At 36.2% G+C, this 15,547-nt stretch overlaps 1 protein-coding gene across 2 annotated transcripts in view; it reads right to left on the bottom strand.

Annotated features, from left to right (window-relative positions):
* The window catches only part of LOC150079047 (protein LSM14 homolog B-like), a 170,180-nt gene that overhangs the window by 143,994 nt on the left and 10,639 nt on the right, over window positions 1–15,547 (bottom strand). For both annotated transcript variants that reach the window (XM_090382429.1, XM_090382430.1), the window contains exon 2: window positions 5,312–5,484. In XM_090382429.1, coding sequence (XP_090238555.1) covers window positions 5,312–5,484 — 173 coding nt within the window. The remainder of the gene's footprint in view (window positions 1–5,311; window positions 5,485–15,547) is intronic.

The following is a 15,547-nucleotide window of genomic DNA, read 5'->3' as shown; positions in this document are numbered from 1 at the left end:
CTGACAGGGAGATGAGGAGCACCAGTGAGCCAAAGTATCCACAGGAAAATGTGGCTGCCATGCAGGATCTATTGTGGAACGACAAAAACAGTCTGCCCCCCTGCCCGAGGGTATGGTCCTGGAACAGACCCTGACACTATGTACAGGTGGGCCTCGATTAACATGATTAATTCGCCCCGCGAGTGCATCGTGCAAAAAACAGAAACACGTTAATCGAATATCATAACCAATAGGAAAAATTATAATTGGTCCCTGACCTTCTGGAATGTCCATAAAGAATTTTAAAAATACCTTTTTAACTGTATATAATGTAAAAAATTATGGAATTAAATGTTTAGTGCATAAAACAGCGGTTCTTAAACTGTGCGCCGCGGAATATTTTAAATTTGAGGGAAACACAGCGATACTCGACATCGGTCGGACACCATGCGAACTACTAGCTCGAGGTAGTTCACAGTTTCAGCATTTCTTATTAAGTTGTTTGGACCTAACTACTAAACGAAACTGTTAGGTATTTCTTTTGGTCTGGGTGCGCTTTTAAAAAATTACTGACACATTAAAGGCGCCGTGAACCGAGAAACTTTGGGAACCTCTGACATAAAATACACAATGAACAAATTACTGTTGCGGAAATATTTGAACAGTGTTGACTTTCTCTTCATCAATCAATTTCCGATAGCCAACAACAATCTTCTCTAGGCCCTGGCGAAATAAATATCGCAGAGAACATCAAACCTTTTGTTTGAGGTTCTATGCGATACGAAAGATTTCATCTAATTCTTTTAACGTTATCTCCTTCGCGGTAACATTTTCATCTGGCTCATTTAAAAATTTGAATTTTTAAATGCAAGTCTGCATTGACTTTATTAGCCGGAGACAAACAAGTCTTCTTCTGATGGTTGATGGAACACACCGAGGCAGGCAGCAGGCAAACGTTTGTTTACTGACCGTACGACTTGCAGTAAGCTTAACCCGTGATTCAAATCTTTTTCAACTATCGCATAAAAAAAAAAAAAAAAAAAAAAAAATCGTGTTAACTGGAAATTTGCATCGTGTAAAGTGGTATCATTTTTCAAATAGCGTTAACTGAATATCACGTCAATCGAACTCGTGTTATGCGAGGCCTAGCTGTACTAAACTGGAGAACATAATGAAGGACCCCAATAGCAGAATTACTATCACTCTCCAAGTCAACAGTCTCACTTTGGACAAAACTAGAAACAATCCTCTGCAATACCCACATCGAGCATCAAAAGGCAGAGGCCAAACTGGAAGCCCTAATACAAGATGGTCGCATATAAATGCTATCATACACTGAAGCACACCCCATCATACACTGATGCACAGGACAAAGAAACCAGATACAGCAACTTACAAGACCCAGCAAGCTAAAAAGAAAAAAAAACTTTACTCCAACAGCTAAACCTGGTTGTACTTAGACAGCCCACTCCTCAGGAAATCCAGACCAGCAAGCTGCTAAAAACTCAAGTCATGACAAAGTTAAATGAAGAACTAAAGTCAACAAGAATAAAAGCCATACAAAAACTAGGAAAGTAGGGGTAGTAATCGAAATGAGTGAAGAAGCACAACGTATTATGAGTAACCCTATAATCCTGACCCCTGGACTTATTTGCAGAGCCTCCCAAAAGGAAGGGACCATTATTATTATCTTTGATCTTGACAAGAATATATCCCCAGATCAACTCTGAAGTGATCTACCAAAGAAACCTTCAAATCTCTCTACCAGACCAGGACAAACAACACCTCATAACCCCGAAGTATTCCACCAAATCTAGAGATGGGAACTACCACAACTGGATTGTAGAACTCGCACCAGCAGCCTGGCAAGCCTTAAATCATCAGAACAGGATATTCATCAATTGGGGCAGTCATTGCTTCCAAGAGCAAGTGGCTGTGCCAAAATGCTACAAGTGTTGCAGGTTTGGACACACACACACAGGCTGTCCCAACATGCAGTCACTGCTCAGAAAAAGGCTATGGAAGCTGCCCAAATAAAGTTGCTGATTCCATCCGTGCAAACTGCAAAAGTTACAAGATGGGCTCCACACTCTCGATTAGGGACAATAAATGTCCAATCTATATAAAAGCCCAGATTATGGGTACTAGGCCCAAAATATTTAACACCTTTGCAATGCCATTTTGTATCAGCCTCTTGTATAATTTTCAGTTTAATTTCAAGGCTTAATTCCATCCTACTTTTTTTTTTTTTGCCATAACACTGCTAGATAAGATTTAATATAAACAAACTTAAATTAATTTAAAGACATCAGCTGAGATAAAATGGCAAAAAAAATAGATTCGGCTGTAGCAAAAGACTCTTTGAACTGGCATAACAATTACAACTGACCTTTTCGCGTGGAGACCAAAGGAAAAGAAGACCAAGTTTTCCTAAGTAAAAAAAAACTTAGAAAAACTGTTTTTACTTTTTTTGTTAAATAACATCTCATTCTTTGTAATGTTTTTCAGAGTGCACTTAAGAGTTGTAGCTACCATAAACTGATTTTGTTTACACAAAATTAATTTCTAATAAGTAAGTGCCATCATTTGGGAAGTAGGTGCCTAGAGGCAATAATCTGACAACTGTGCCAAGATTTGTATTAAGGCCCAAAATATTTATTACTATTACCCAAAATATTAAACAATATTTATTACTCACGGAGTGAAAATGAACTTTGTAATACACATTAACCGAATTTTGTAATAAACGAATATATTTACATAGAAAAGCCTATCCTTTCACAGGAGAATGGTATGTGCTTCATATAAACAAGTACTTTATAAAAAACAGCTTGTATTAACAAGATTTTACTGTAGTTTCCAACTGTTCCATAAGGTCTGATTGGGTTTAGGTTTCATGATATGAACTAAAGGAGATTTTTGGAGTTAAACATGGGACTAAATGAAAAAAAAAAATTACAAAGAAATATAGGTGTGAAGAATGGACAGACAGAATTAAATTTTTCAAGTATGTATTTAGCAGGAAGAGATTTCTTCAAAATATTTTATGATGCATCTCTGCCCAACAAAAAAGGCCAAACAGAGAATTCAGTGTAGGGGCACCGTAAAAAAAACAGTCAATTAACTGGATTGGAGGCTTTGTGAATGGGTCTCTTCCAGGAAGGAATATTGCATTAGAACATTTAAACTGTTTTGGCATGCTTTTTTTATATATGAGCTCATGAAAACCAAAAAATTAATTTTTTAACATCAACATTTCAAATCATTTGTTTGATCAATAAAGCTGGACTGCATGGGAAAGTCAGTGAATATAATGCTGGGTTACGAAAAGTTAAAAAGGTAATCTTGTCTGACCAGTCTGATTGGATACATGGTGCAGTAAAAAAGGAACTGGTTGTAAAAAATTCATTGTATACTTAGCTTTCAGAAAATATTTTCATACTGTTGTATATAAAAGACTACTGCTGCAAATAACTAAATAGTGTGATTGAGGGCAAGTTACTGCTATGGATAAAGGGATGATTGAATGAGAGAAGACATTGGTTATCAATGGGCAATACTCCATGTGTTGTTAATAGATTCCACAGGGTTCAGTGCTGCATCCACTGTTTTGTGTTTATTAATGCTCCTGATGAAGGCAAATCAGATTGTCGAAATTCATACGAGGCATGAAAATTAGTGGGGTGGTTAATGACAGTAATTAGGATATGCTACTCAAACATGATCTAAAAAAATGAGCAGATGAAAGACTTGGGGGGGGAGAGAAGATTGTGCAGTCAGGTATAAAAGACAGGTTTGCTAGGACAAATCATGGGGTTCTGTCTATGATATACAGAAATTTTTCCAGCAGGTATAATGAGGTAATTATTCCATTATATACAGCATACAGGTTTGGTAGCCCCATTTTAGGCAAAATATGGATCAGAATGTAAAATATTGTATTTTTTAAATGTTTTTAGACCAATATACAAACATAAATAAGCAGAAACATGCACATTTAAAGTTTCATGCATTTAATAGTTTTTAAACATGGAAAATGGAAGGAACCAACACTTTTGGTTCATAATCATATTTTGTCTGTTTTTTTTTTAAATAAAAAGGTAAAAATTTTTAAATTTGTTTTATTAAAAACTTTAAAAATAAAAAAATGCATAATTTCTTAATGGATTTCAGTAACTATCAATCCATTGATAAAAGATGAAATGTTTAAACTACATACAGAATTAAAAAGTCAAACCTTTATAAGATTTTAAAAAAGTATTATTACAAAAATGTTGTGCCATCATTTTACAGGTACCATGACTACAGGGGTTAATGAAGGTGAGTTCTGGAGGGAAAATAAAATAGAATTGTTATCCCAGGAGAAGGGAACCATCCAGTAAGGCAGTGGTTCTCAAACTGCTGAGATCTACAGACCCTTTCAAAAATAAAATAAAGTTTATGGACCCTTTCAAATATATAAAAAAAAAAGGTTTGTGGACCTCTATATATAACATATGCATATGTTGCATGTGTGTGTGGGGGGGGGGGTCAACCACAGTTTGGGAAACACTGCAGTAGGGGATTTCATATTCACTTCAGTTTAATGAGAAAGGCATGATTTCGCATTTTTTACGAGTTTGAAAAAGGAAGGTCTGATTACTTTTTGAAGTAGAAATTTGATAATGCTTAAGGGAACAATTATAAAAGCAATGTTTGTAGACTGCAGGATATTGATAAGAAAATCTAGTTAATGAAATCTACTGAATGATAACTCCAATTTTACAAATCGTCACTGTAAATGACAATGGGTTTAGAGGTTGTGCAGTAGGAGTGCTCCCCCACAGCAAATAGAGATAGCCTGGGTTTGATTCCTATCATAAGGTGAACTATCCTTCACCTTAGATTGGTGATAAGAATCAAAGAATGACCTCCTGTTGGCAGGAATTAATACATAAAAATGACTTCCTTCCACTGCTGACTGCAGGAAGTCATTCTTATATATGACTAACCAAACTAAGGGGATGATGACATGCCAGAGTTAAAAAAATAACTTTACTGCCCAAGCCTATAAAATTTTTAGACAGCCTATAAAATCAGATGAAAAAATTGATTATTAATTAAACATAATTTGATCAACATGTGAGCAATACCAGCAATTCTATTCAATTAGTAATGGGATTTCACTAAAATTTGTTTACAAGATCATACACTAAGTTGTGAGATTACTGTATTGTCTTTTCAGGGAATAGAATATTAAGGTCTACTGATCACAAGGTAACTAAGTGAGTAGTATCCTTTCTTCATATCACAGAGGGAGCAAGATTTCAGTATACTTGTTTTATATAGTTACCTGAACTATTGCAGGATCAGGTAATCCTCCAGTAAAATTGAACTGAGGTTTTGGTGGTTCACACACTCTCAGATCCTTTATATCAGTGGCTCGAAAAATAATATATTCATAAATTTCATCACGAGGTGCCACAGGTCTATCTGTCAATCTTCCTTCTGTTCCAAATGAACGCACTGAAAAACCAGATAAACATTAATTATATTTATTGGAATTTATACATAATTTGTGATGTTTTACATAAATTGCTTATCTTTTAAATATAAAAAAGATAAACTCAGGCTTATACAATTTCCTATGAATTATAAAAAAAAATGCAAAGTAGATTAATACTTTAAAAGTGATATGAACGTAGCAAAGAACTACATTCATATCACTATTTAGTCTCCCACCCCCTGTAATTGAGAGCCCCTAACAGGAGGAGGGAGACTAAATTAAAGATACTATAAACTGCTTTTGCTGCCCAGCATACCAACAAAATATTTAGGAACATTATTAGATATTAAGCTAACATCTACTGAAGTTAGTTAAATTAAAAGATTTTATCAGTATTCATTAACTGGATTATATGTCCATCTATAGCATTAAGTACCATTTATATAAATTTCATTTAATTTTATTAATCTGCTTTTATTTTTAAGGCACTTTAATTTTTTCCATTGACAGTCAGCACCCCTACTCATACACTTATCTAATCTGTTTATATTTCATTATGGTTGCTGGGTATTTCTGCTATTACTAGCAGTGACCTGGATCACTAAACTAGTGCAATATATATATATTTTTTTTCGTTCTCTTTTAGCCGTTCTGATTTTTCACTAAAACTTATTATTAATTACTAGGGGGATCTCTGCTCCCTGCTCGCTTTGCTTGCCAACCCCCACGTATGCTTTTCTACGTAATATGTAGAGGTATGACGGAGTAAATCAAATCTTTTCTACGTAAAAGACACCTATCGAAAAGCATGGATCGATACCTAATCTATTATATAAAAAAAATAAGTGTAAGAAAAAAACTAAAAAAAAGAGTAAAAACATCGAGTGAATGTAATTGCATGTTCTATCTTAGCCCCTTCGCTGGACAGACTGATGGCTATGCGGGCCCTCAGGGTTAATCAAGTTGACACAATGCTGTAACTTTTCCTAGCTGCTATGGTGTGAGATGCTGACACTGGACATTAAGTAACCCCCAGGCCACGGAGCTGCAAAAAGCATGCTCCACCACAGAAATCTCTTTTCCTATGTTCTTTTTATGAGAATCCTGTACCATGGGGTACCCATACTGTCTCCCCTTTCAAATCAGGCAAGTGCCTTAACTACTGCCCCCCCCTCTGTTCTCTGCCCCTTTTATCCCACCCTCTTCCTATCTCCCCACTGTCTCCTTTTGAATAAAAAAAAATTTTTGGGCTCTCCTTTGATGCCTAGGCTACACCAGGGTTTACCCCATCAGAGCTTTGTTCTTTCCTAATGTGTTCTGGCCTGCCTCCCAGGAGCAGTGATGGAAACTATGGCTCTCCACAGGCCCCCCAGGTTAAGCAGCCCAAGGAACAACAACCCACACTAATACTTCACAAAACACACACTAACCTTATGCAGAGTATTGTATTCTACACAGAAAAAAAATGTAGAGTTGAAGGAGACTCCCCGGTGCCACCAAAAAAAAGAAAAAGTCACTATGATTGATATCTAATCAGGAAATAATCTGTGTAATTATTTACCTGTGCATTTGTAGTGAATGGCATTCAATCATTATGTAATTATTTACCTGGTTTATATCGGTCACTTAGGAAAAAAGGCCTTTTACTTCGGGTTTCATAACACATGAGGAAAATTGTTGCATCCCAAAGAGCAGGAATAAAATATTTAACTGAAATATTTTATTTACAAACTATACAAATATTTAAAATATTTACAAAATACTAAACTACTATATTCACAAATATACAATATTCGTTAATATATAAAATGTTACAATGGAACATCAAATGTTAAACAGTGAAGCACGAGCTTGGTGAACGTTATGGAGGCAGTTATCAATAATTAATTGCATTTGTAGTGATGTAATTGCATTGCTCTCTTCTCCAATTGGCTCGAATAAATATCACTAGGAGGAAAATTTATTTATTATTATTTTTTTTAATTTATATATTTCATATTTATTTTTATGCCTGCCTTTTCCTTACAATAGAAGGATTTAGTATTAGTTCCCTTTTATACTAACGCTTACAAAGCCAGAGCCCTTACTATAAGGTTGAGCTTCACAACTCCGGCTAGCTTAGTGTGATTTAATAACTTTTTCTTTGCTTTTTATCTTTCTGCTAACTATTTCTACCTTACTTCCTGTTCGTAAAACTATTAGTGTATACAAGGGTGATATTAGCATTCCTACTATCCTACTTCTATCGCTATTTTTTGTCTTTGCTTATATAAATACAGCTGGCCCTCATTATAACACAGTTCGCTCTATGCTCATGCTATAATGCCATTCTTATATTATAACCCATATCTCACTAACGCTGTCACAACTCACTATAATGCTATTTTACCAGCGTACAGATTGAATTTTTGGCATGTTTAATTAATGAAAACATTTCATCTGATGTAGTCGATAGCTTGAAAACAAATAGCAAAGTTTCCCATGCCAACTTGAGAAATTCTCCCACACTAATTTAATTATTATTACTAGCCATATAGGGCAAGGAAGCCTGAGGCTTATGCTGCACCAGCTAAAAAAAAAAAATTTAAGTTACCCAGAGGGGGGGGGGAGAGAGAGAGAAGTAGAAGGGAATCACCAAGAAGAGAAGAATGACGATATCCAGCTCAGGACCCTGGGTGTGCCAAGCCCATACTCACCAGATGTGAGCCCCTGGGGTTGCAGTACAGTGACTTGTTACATAATTCCAAGGTCAACGTTTAAAAAAAATGATCAAGTATATTGTTTGTAATATTTGTGTTATATGTATTCACCCGAAGTCTAGTCATCATTCGGATGACTAGACTTTGGATAACGTGTTAGACATTGTCCGTAACGGATAGTTTACTTGAACGTTGTATCATAATTAATGCAATGCAGTTACATTTTCGAAGATTAATAATGGCAGATAAGAATTAAAAAGCAACAACGTCTGGACATGGTATGAAGCCAACTAAGTAAAGAAAAAGATAATTTGAAAATTAAATTATACGTTTTGAAGCAAATCAATTCCGTTCAACGACTAGTGGATGTGTTGAATAATTTAGGACTGGCAAGTTCAACTGTAAGAACAATTATAAAAAATAAAGAATTAATTTTAGAGCAGGAAAGACAGCCGTTCCACTGCAACCAACTAAATTGGTAATGGCTAGGCCAGCTATTATAATTAATATGGAGAGACTTCTAAATAATTTTATTGAAGACAATATCCAATGCACAACTCCATTAAGTTAAATATTATTAAAGAAAAAGAGATTAGCCTATATGATGATCTGAAGAAAGCTCACCTTAAAAAAATGTGGAACTATTTAAAGCTAGTAAGGGCTGGCTCAATAGATTTTAAATCCAGGGAGAAGCCACAAGTGCAGATCAAGTAGCCAAAACTTTCAAAAAAGAACTTCTAAAAATTATTTAAAAAGGGGTGTTATACTTCTCAACAAGTTTTTAACATAAATGAAGCAGGACTTTTTTGGAAACAAATGCCTAAAAGCAGTTTCTTATCAAAAGAATAAAAAAAAAGCATGCCAGGCTTCAAAGCGGCGAAGATCAGTTGACTTTATTGTTGGGTGGTAATGCTGCGTGGGATGTTAAAGTAAAACCCCTTTTAGTTTACTAGGAAGAGGGTTAAAGTACAACCCAAAAGCAACCAAAGATAAAAAAACTCGACAGCCCAGGGCCATCGGATTAGTAAATTTACGATTTTAATTGCATTTTAAGTTTAATAAGTAATGTAGTTACTTGTCACATAATTATATACTTATGATGTATATAATTATGTGACATGGAGAATATTTTATATGTACAAATTTTTAATATTAAATATTTTAACAGACATTTGTGCATCTCTTCACTACTGTTGATTATTGATTAGGAAATATCCTATGGCATAGACCGTGACTCACAAATACATACGTTAAATTATGGGAATACAGAACTCGATTACCGGGAATTCACTTAGCACTCTGTTTTTTGGGAACGAATTATTAGCGTTAAGCAGGGGTCACCTGTACTCCTTTTTCCCTTCCCTATCCTCAATTTAATATCTCACCCTATACTTGTTCCAAATTATTGAATTCCAATCCTCACAAAATTACAACTTTTAAATCCTACACAAAACTACATATTTAAATAAAACACCTTTTCACATACTGTAAACACTTAACCATATTTTATTATAACTTGATCCTTATTTTTACCTTAATAATTGACACTGCACTGCACTACCATGTCCATAATGTATAACAATGTGTTAATTACATTGTTACTTTTTGGCCTTTCATCTTTCTTCTACTACTATGGACAAGTATAGAAAGTTCCTGATACATGGTTAGGTTTATGTTGTTATTTGGTTTTTAAAAGCATTAGCAACTAAGGTCAATATTGCTCCAGGGATATGCAATGGTCATTCCCTGACCTTTCTGCATCCTCTATATTTGGGGGTCACGGGCTCGAACCCCGTTCTAATCAAGAAGCGTGTGCTACGTACTGTTACTTCTGCCCACCTGCCTATGGAGGCGTCCTGGTCAGGTATAGTCCCCTGATGAAATACCTGACCATGTATCAATATTTGCTTCAGCTGACATCAGATTCTGCACATTTGCCTTACCTGTATTCAACTTTTATCTAAAAATGTTTCTCCCCCATATCTGATGACAGCTGTACCATTTTTTATTTTATTTGTATTTTACTGTATTAATTTTACTTTACAGTTCACCCACCTTCTACTGGCTTTGTAATTCAGCCAATAGTTTTCTTAATTCATCATAACTTTTAGGATATTAACATTCTTTCACATATCTACTATACTTCCTTTTCTACTATCCTCACCCTTCTAGTTACTGGCACTTTGTGCAATTGTCACATTCATTTGTGCATACTTTATTCAATATACTAATTCAAACGTATATATATTTTTGCATCCTTTAATGCTGCTTTGCACTTTTATGTGACAGACAGACAGACAGTGAAATAAAATAGTTGAAAACAGTAGTAAAAGATATAATGCAATCATCAGAGACAGCAAAATGCATTTTCCTCTACATGATGCCTAAAATATAACTAAATTTAAAATAAAAACTGCCAGCAGCATGGAAAAACTGCAAAGCAAAATATTAAATTAAACAAACGGAAGTGTTTTATGTACTATATTGAGGTAAACTTCTCTTACTACTTTACAAATAAACAAAATAATTAAATCAACAGAAAAGGTAACAAGATTAAAAATTGTAATAGAAACTCTTCCAGGATAATTTAGAAATTCCAATTAATAATCATAAAAATCAATTATATTTTAGTGCCAATTCCATAAAATTTTAATGGCACCCTCCTAGTAGGGTACCATGCCCAAATAGCATGAAATATCACAAATAGTCTTAAACTAACTACAATAAAATAAAACCTAATTAACAAAAACAGACTGACCATTATGCCCCATATCGACAGAGGACCACAAGGCCAATAATGGTCAGGGAATATAAAATCAAAGAGAAAATTTCCAAGCAGAAGGAAAAACACCCTTGGAATAAGAAAGTAAAAAAAGGCGGCAAAGAATAGGAGTAAGTTCAGAAGCACAGGTTTTGAAAACAAGTGGAGAAATACCATCGGGACCTGGAGCTTTCTTAGCATCAAGATTCGTCAAAACTCTTTTGACATCCTTTTGACGGAAGACCACAGGGTGCATTGAATGCAGTGTGTTGGGAATGGTGGGAGGTGTTTTCCAAAATCACTAATACATGAGATGGAAGAAAATGGTATGCTAGCAGGTCAGCTTTATCCTTGGATGAAGTGACAACAGAACTATCTGGTTTGGAAAGAGGTGGGAGCAGAGATGTCCAAAAGTTGCAGCCAATAGCTTTGGCAAGAGACCAGAATGTTCGGCTACCATTAGGGCAAGAAGCAAGTTTTCTACTCTTAGCCTGTTCAAACTCTAGTTTGGATTGATTAATAACTGCTTTACAATTGTTGCAAGCTTTGGTGTACACAGAAAATGAAATTGGAGAATTAGAAACAAGCCAATTACGATATGCAACATTTTTCTCTTGAACAGCCTTAGCACATTTATTGGAAAACCAAGGTTTAGATAAAGGACGAGATTTTAGAGTGGAGTGTGGGATAAAGGATTCCATTGCTGCAAGAATAATTTCACTGACATGATCTGAGCAAACATTGACATCAGAAGTTTTGAAACAGTAATCCGACCAAGGAAAAGAAGAAAAGAAGTCTCGCAGGTCATCCCATTTTGCATTCTTGTAATGCCAAACAACATGAGGTTGGGAAGAGCCATGAGATAAAGGTTCCATTGGAGAAGAGACGATCACCAAGTTGTGATCTGAAGTGCCTAAAGGACCTCTCACTTCGACCGTGTACTTAGAAGGGTTGTTTGTGAGAAAAATATCAAGCGTATTGGCTGTATGATTAGGATTGTCCGGTATTCTTGTAGGTAAATGAACAATCTGTGCTAGGTCATTAGTAATTGCAAAAGCCTCAGCATCTCGACCTGCTGGGTCGGTGTGACTAGAAAACGGAAGGCAGCTGGAGTTGTGAACATTAAAATCATCAAGGAAAATTACCTCACTGTTAGGAAAGTTGGACTGGAGAAAGTCAAGTTGCAAAGAGAGGAAGTCAAAGAGCTCCAAGTGATTAGCGGAGTTGGGAGAACGGTAGAGACAACAGATGAATTTGACACAATGAGGTAGAGAGATTTTAAGTCAGAGAAGATCAAAGAAAGGAGATTCCAAATTGCCAAGTCTCTGACAGGGAATATCGGAACGGACATATGCACAAGTACCACCTTTGAGGCGAAAGGAGTCCATACAGCGAATAATTTGGGCATCTGAGATGAGCATTAGTTGAATCAACCGATAACTGAGATTCTGTCAGAAAAGTACATGGGGTTTGGCAGACTGGAAGTGGAAATGGACATCGTTGAGATTAGAATTGAGACTACGTATATGGTTACTTGGTTACAGACAAGCTTATATCTATCATAGGCTTCCGTGTCACCTATAAATTTATATGTATCCCATGAATTTTTTCTCTCTGCCACACGTCTCATTTAGTTCATCTGATATGAACTAATGAGACATGAATTAATGAGGCCTAAACCCCGAACAATATTTATTGTTATGAAAAGCATAGTAGCTTCTAAGATTAATTCTTTGAATATTTCCCATTTCGAATTTGCTGTTGGTAACATCATCAGCTGGTCCCACCATATTGAATTTAAATAGTCTCAGACCACCATAGTTGCCTTTACAAAAGCAATAACCCTTCCCTTTACCCTGATGGTAGTTACCTCTTTGAGTAAATCCCACTTCAGCACACTGTGATCACTGCCACCTAGTGGTTCCTTTATCTGCAGATTCTTAATGCATGAATAATCACTACTGATAATCAGATCAAGAGTATTACTCCCTCAGTTGCCTCCCAAACATGCTGCTGTAGAAAACGATCATCCAATAAACCACAAAAATCTTGAGTGACCAATCCACAAATTCCAGTCAATATCTGGGAAATTAAAATCTGCCACTCTGATTTATAGGCCCACTCTACACTGAGTGATCACTGAATAATGACCAGCCCTATGAAAATTGAATATGGAGTTAGTTCACCTACATGGTACAGATAAGGTGTCAGTGTTTCAGTAGGTAATAAAATTCTGAGCGTGATGGGCAATAGGAATAATTTATTGGACTTTGATAAAAGACAGATTATGGGTGCTCAGCGAGCTGATGCCTTGATTTCCCAAACAGCTGAGCTGATGGGGTATTCAAGAGCCACCGTAGTTAAAATACCAGGACTGACATCAAAATGGTCAAACAACAACCCGACGGCAAAAACTACAAAGGTTACTTTTCGAGGGCACAGATCTAAAATGGTGTTCACAGGTGGGCTGCTAGTTAGTATACCAGACCGAACCTATTGGTAACTCTTCAGGAGATTTCCGGTTCAACTAGTGTATAATCTTGCTACCTCTACTCTGCCAGATAGTGACTGGAGGGAGTCCGAGTAGTGTGCATGCGAGTGAATTGTTGAGGCCATGTTATGTCAAGGATCTGGATATATTCTTATCATGTATACGCTATATCCAAAAATTATTACTTCATACAGTATGTCCCCCAGCACTTTTTCTTACTATTGAATACACCACGAATTGTCAAACTAATAGAGTAAGCTTATGTGCAAAAAGATCTAAACTGCCAAATACTTCCTACTTCATTTCACAAATATACGTGGCCACAATTCTAATCTCAACAATTTCCATTTCCAGTTGCAGTCTGCAGTCTGTCAACGTTTCCTCTTATCATGTCAATGAAATTATTTTTGGCAGGAATGGAATCCTTTATTCAACAATCCACCATAAAATCTCATCATTTATCTAAACCTTGTTTTCCAATAAATGTGCTAAGGCTGTTCAAGGGAAGAACATTGTTATCATAATTGGCTTGTTTCCAATTCTTCAGTTTCATTTTCTGCCTATACCAAAGCTCGCAACAATTGTAAAGTAGTTATTAATCAGTCCAAACTAGATATTGAATGGGCTAAGAGTAGAAAACTTGCTTCTTTCCCTAATGGTAGCCAAGCATTCTGGTCTCTTGCCAAAGCTATTGGTCGCAACTTTTACCTGTCTCTGTTCTCACCTCTGTCAAAACCGGATGGTTCTGTTGTCACTTTGGCCAAGGCTAAAGCTGACCTGCTACCATCTGATTTTTCTTAGAACTGATGTATTAATTATCTTGGTAAAACACCTCCCACCATTCCCAACACGCTGCATTCAATGCCTCCTGTGGTGTTCCGTCAAAAGGATGTCAGAAGGATTTTGATGCTAAGAAAGCTCTAGGTGCTGATGGAATTTCTCCACTTGTTCTCAAAACCTGTGTTCCTGAATTTACTCCTGTTCTCTGCCACCTTTTATCACTTTCTTATTCAAAAGGTGTTTTACCTTCTTGGAAATTTGCTCATATCCAGACATTTCCTAAAAAGGGTGACAAATCACTCCCATCCACTTATTATCCCATTGCAATTACTTCTACTCTTTCTAAAGTAATGGAGAAATCAATTAACCGCCAACTCTGAAACTACCAAGAAACCTTCCATCTGATCAACGATCACCAGAATAGATTCCATCAGTGTCGATCCACTGGTGATATTCTGGCTTATGTTACCCATTTATGAACAAATTCAATGGAAAAGTTTGCAACACAAGCAGTTGCTCTTGACATCTCAAAGGCTTTTGATCGTGTTTGGCATAGAGGTCTTCTAAACAAGCTGGATAACTAATTACAAGAAACAGTTTGCCAACTGTTTCTTGTAATTAGTTATCCAGTCTTCTCTCTGATCGCTCACTGAGGATGTTGGTAGATGGTTCTCTGTCTTTAACTTCTCCACTCATGCTGGCGTCTCCCAAGGTTCAGTTCTTTCCCCCACTCTTTTCCTCTTTTATATTAATGATCTTCTTCCATTGACTGGAAATCCTATCAATAGTTTTGCTGATGATAGCACATTGCATTCTACTTTCCATTTTGAGAAACCTTGCCCGGCTCAATCAGCTTCAACTTCTTCAATATATCCGCCACCAATTCCTTAAATCCTGATCTCCAGGTAATTCTCCAGTGGGGCAAAGACAACTTAGTTGATTTCAATCCTTCTAAAACTCAGTCTTGTCTTATATTACATAAAAAGGATTCTTCTGCTCCTATGCTTATCTTTGGTGACATTCTAATCAAAATGATATCTCTTTTGAGGATTACCCTGACTTATAATTTCTCTTGGTACAAGCACGTTACAAATATTGCTTCCTCTGCATCTAAAAAACTTTGTTTTCTCTTTCACTCTCAGCATTACTTTTCTTCCAAACAGCTGTTCACTCTGTACAAATTGCAAATCTGTCCTACCGTGGAATATTGTTCAGACATATTGGGTTGATTGATTTGATAGTTGTTGGCGCATCGGCTTCTATGGCCATATTGCACCTCCCAAGGTTTTTGCAGTACTTTGATCCAAGCCCGAGGCGGGAATCGAACCCGCGACCTTGGGTTGCCGGGCAGG

Source organism: Mastigoproctus giganteus, chromosome 10, assembly GCF_048544385.1.
Source record: "Mastigoproctus giganteus isolate SK-2022 chromosome 10, ASM4854438v1, whole genome shotgun sequence".
Lineage (NCBI taxonomy): Eukaryota > Metazoa > Arthropoda > Arachnida > Uropygi > Thelyphonidae > Mastigoproctus > Mastigoproctus giganteus.
The sequence above is the reverse complement of the archived record's forward strand: the minus strand, read 5'-3'. Positions and strand labels throughout refer to the sequence as shown.